The 4614-nt window shown below is 34.4% G+C and overlaps 1 protein-coding gene across 1 annotated transcript; it reads left to right on the forward strand.

The window, feature by feature from the left end:
• The first annotated feature begins 233 nt into the window (after positions 1–233).
• LOC145157231 (putative mitochondrial protein AtMg00820) lies at positions 234–563 on the forward strand. Its single transcript, XM_079076299.1, has one exon. It carries the CDS (start codon positions 234–236, stop codon positions 561–563), a length of 330 nt encoding a protein of 109 aa, XP_078932425.1.
• The last annotated feature ends 4051 nt before the right edge of the window (positions 564–4614 follow it).

The following is a 4614-nucleotide window of genomic DNA, read 5'->3' on the forward strand; positions in this document are numbered from 1 at the left end:
AATGGTCACACAATTATTGGTACAAGATGGGTATATAAGAACAAACTAGATGAATCTGGAGCGGTTGTAAAGAACAATGCATGATTAGTTGCCAAGGGGTATAGTCCACTTGAGGGTGTTGACTATGATGAAACCAATCCCCCTATAGTTAGAATGGTAGCCATACACATCTTCATTGTCATTGTGCACCATTCTTGTCCTCAGTCAAGCCTCAAACCATAAAAGAAGCACTCATGGAGCTCGACTGGATCAACGCAATGCACGATGAGTTAGCTGGATTTGAAAGAAATAAATTCTGGAGACTAGTACCGAAGCCAAATGGTCACATAATTGTTGGTACAATATGGGTATATATGAACAAACTAGATGAATCTGGAGCGGCTGTAAAGAACAAGGCACGATTAGTTGCCAATGTGTATAGTCTAGTTGAGGGTGTTGACTATGACGAAACCAATCCCCCTGTAGTCAGAATGGAAGCCATACACCTCTTCTTGGCTTATGCTGCTCACAAGAACATTAAGGTGCATCAAATGGATGTAAAAAGTGCATTCCTAAATAGTTAACTGAAAGTGGAAGTTTATTTACAACAACCTCCAGGCTTTGAAAGCTTAGAATTCCCGAATCATTGCTACAAACTAGAGAAAGTTATATACGGTATAAAGCAGGCTTATCGAGTGTGTTATGAGACTCTCTCTGAGTTTCTTGTCACCTCCGGTTATAAAAGAGGTGCGATTGATCCCATGTTGTTTATACAAGCAAATGGCAATCACTTGATGCTTGTCCAAATATATGTGGATGATATCATCTTTTGCTCGACAGATCAGTGTATGGTGGATGAATTTTCTAAAACCATGACAAGGAAATTTCAAATGAGTATGAATAGGGAGATTAACTTCTTTCTAAGACTTCAAGTTAAACAAGTCTCCAAAGGGATATTCATTCATCAAGAAAAATATACCTCTGAACTGTTGAAGAAGTATTCCATGGACAATTGTTCTTCAGATAAGGTCCCTATGGCCTTTGGTTACAAGATTTTAGTTGAACCAACTGGAGAGTCAGTTGACCACAAGATTTACCGAGGAATGATTGGCTCACTGATGTACCTCACGACTATTCGAACAAATCAAATAATTCTAGGCTTGGCCAAGCACTTAGGGTTGTCATCACTAAATCATCGAGGAGCCGACATATATCGCTTTTATCACTCTAAGGGTAAAAGGAATGGATAAAATTTGACTTAAATGCTTGCTTGTACTTACTCATCAAATCACCCATAATAATATGTTTTATAACACCAAGTTACTGGTGCGTTTACATATGTCAATGTGCAACGGACTTGTAAACTACAACTCACTTGTCTTGGTTTCAAGAATATAAGATATTATCATCTCACAATCACTTGTGATAAAATCCATGAAGTGATTCAGATGAGCGTGGGTTTAATCAATATCGAATCTTATTCCAAAAGTACTCATGAACACTGCAGCAAACTTGTGCTATGCCTAAAAGCCTTTAGACAAATCTACAGACCCATTCATGACAGTCTTGCCTCAATACCTACTTCCAAAGTATGATCGACTGTGGACGGTTTGAATAACCTAGTTATTCGGGAAGTCAAAATATGCAAATTAAAACACAAGAATAATGGAATCTAATATGGTCTCAGAACTTATGAATATAAATAAAACACATTTTATTTAATCACCATATTGATTACACATTATTCATTGTAGAATATTTCGATTAATCAACTTAATACTTGAATTAAAACAATAGTTATGCCATGCTCCAAGCATGCATACTATGTTTTCCTATGGTCCTTTCTTTGTGAAATAGATCAATTGAAAACATTTCAATGATGCTCATTTCACAATCCTAAATCCTTACCGTAAATGTAAGAATACCAAATTCTTGCCATTTACTATAATTAGTTTGATTCTAAACTTATATTCAATGATCCTCTTGTAATGACTATGCACAAAAGTCACAGAGACTTGGCAACAGACATTACAAAGTATTCCAATGGAGAGCAATTCCATTGAAATGAAGTCTCACATTCAAAGTACATTCCTTTGAACATCCTTGTTGCATTAAGTTTTCTAATCTTACACAGATTTAATGAATAACTTCCACTTATGGAAACATTTCCATATTCCCATTTTGACTATCACTGCTGAACAAGAGTTTCCTCTTTTCAGAATATGTCAATATGGTCCTTCCAAAATTTACACTATACTTCGAACTGTCCATAAGCAACCAATCTTTGGTAAACCTTAGATTGTCCTCGACAATTGCTTAACCACTTTAGTCATATCTTGTTCTAGTCCTTTTCCCTCTTAATTTCCTAGGCACTTGCAAAATTTAGAACATATTAATATTATAGCATATGCAATCGATCCTATACCCGAAACATACGGGATACGATACATAATGTCTTACATAAAGACATGATACTTCACCAGTCTCTCGCTATAATATTTCCACGTATAGAATTTCTTATGTTGAATCATTTCAACATAACATTCTTATATGTTCTTGGCTAAATTCGATCAAAATCTCAATCTATGCTTTTCGATTTGAAATGGAGTATGAATTCCTCTCCCTTAAATATAGCAAAACAACTTTTCAACCCCTGCAACTTTGCGAATTGAAACTTTTTGTTTTCTATAATAACATTGCTAACTTGCAACACTTACCATAATAATTATACTCCCACTAGCATAATAATTATTATCTTACTATAATAACACTTATGCTCCCACTAGCTTTGACATGTACCCAAAAATCAGATGGACTTCTAGAAATCAATACTTATTGACTTCCTTACAAAAGTTCAGATTTCTGATACGAAATGCTTTGATAAGACTTTATCTAGGCTTCTCAAAATCATACACCTTTCCTTAGATTGATCACATGTGTGTCTAAACAATTTTAGAACTTACAAGAATAAGTCTCAAATGTTTAGACCTTTGTCATTTCTCACAATTCGAATTATGAAGAGGGATGTCGTAATCATAATCGAATTTGAGAATGAAAATAACACAATTGCTATCTCCTTGAAATCTACTTAGTGAAAGCGTTTCCTCACAATCATTTTCATAAATTGGAGTGAAACCTTATGACACTTAGAAATTTATGGTGCATGTGATCCCATCCATGCGAATATGTCAAAACCATAATCACAAGACAAGGTTAGTGACAAATCCAAACTCATATGGGCTGAACTTGTTCAATCTTAATTTCTCGCCACCTGGCAGCACAAGGCCTACCATTGCTACCAAGTTGTTATGCAAACAATTGAGAACTCATAGGACTCATATGCATAGTCAACTTTAACTGGAATGGGCATAAAAACAAGAATATGTCAACACGATAGGTTACGAACCTCAAGAGGTGTGCTAGTGATTAACAACAAGTTTGCTCTTGATTAGTTCTTGAACCTTTTCAAGATCTTTAAGACTCCCACTGACCTCTTGACATATAAGATTCTATACGTCAATAACCATTCCTTGACAAATAAATATTCAAGAGTTAGTACGGATTCTTATCAAGACAAACACTTCACACAATTGGTGTTAGTTGGTCTTTGTTTTATCCAAAACATCACAACTTACCAATTTCAAATGTACAAGAGTAGAAACATTTTACTCTACATTTGAAAAGTGTTGTAAACCTTTCTTAAGATTATGTCACTCAAGGCTCGATGTTGTAATGTTACTCTAAGACTCGATTTTCGAACGAAGTATGATTCACTTTTTGATTTAACCATTTCAACAATTCACGATTCCTTTTCTTAGCCATAAAATGCACTAAGATGTCCTTAGAGGATCAATTGTGATATGGTTTCATAATCACTAAGATAATTATAAAACACAATACTCAAGTACTCTCCCATCTTCTCAGATTGGAGAAACTTTTATCTTTCTGCCTAATTTGATTCTCCTTATTTGTTCTGCTACACATTGAAACCTTTTCAACGATTCAGAATTATACTTAATCTTGTAAGTATAACCATATTTACTAAACTTTACTAAATCATAACAAATAGTCTTATCGTTATTTGTGGTGGACCTGACCAGCGCACAACCAAGTGTACCCGATCCCCTAGTCCTTCACTTGACTCACATATACATGTGAACAAGGAATTAGTCTAAATTTCCCAAAGATGAAAATTCTCATTCATCACACAATACAAGGTGCATGATTTCAAGTTTCTATCCAATTGAAACTTGGGTGATGAGAATCTTTCCTTATTCGGTAAATTATGACACTACCACAAACGAAAGAATCAAATCCATTTTCCAATATTGGTATAAATGGAAACATATAAACATCAATTTTCACAACTACCATTATAAGGAAACTTAAAATAAAATAAAAACCAAAACATTTTTCTATTATTTATAAAATTACGGAAAATTTAACCTTACAATGCAAATCCATACGAAAACTATGTTGTTATCTATTCCGAAGCAATCTATCATAACTCTTAAGCAGTAGCTCAAAATTCTGATCATTGAACAATGCGATCGAAATCCATCTCTTCACGATCAGAATCAGCTTACTCTTCCTTTAAGTTTCCTTTTCATTTCTTTGATACTTCAAAACATCAAA

Source organism: Lactuca virosa, chromosome 2 (assembly GCF_052849685.1).
Source record: "Lactuca virosa cultivar CGN04683 chromosome 2, Lactuca_virosa_CGN04683_v6, whole genome shotgun sequence".
Lineage (NCBI taxonomy): Eukaryota > Viridiplantae > Streptophyta > Magnoliopsida > Asterales > Asteraceae > Lactuca > Lactuca virosa.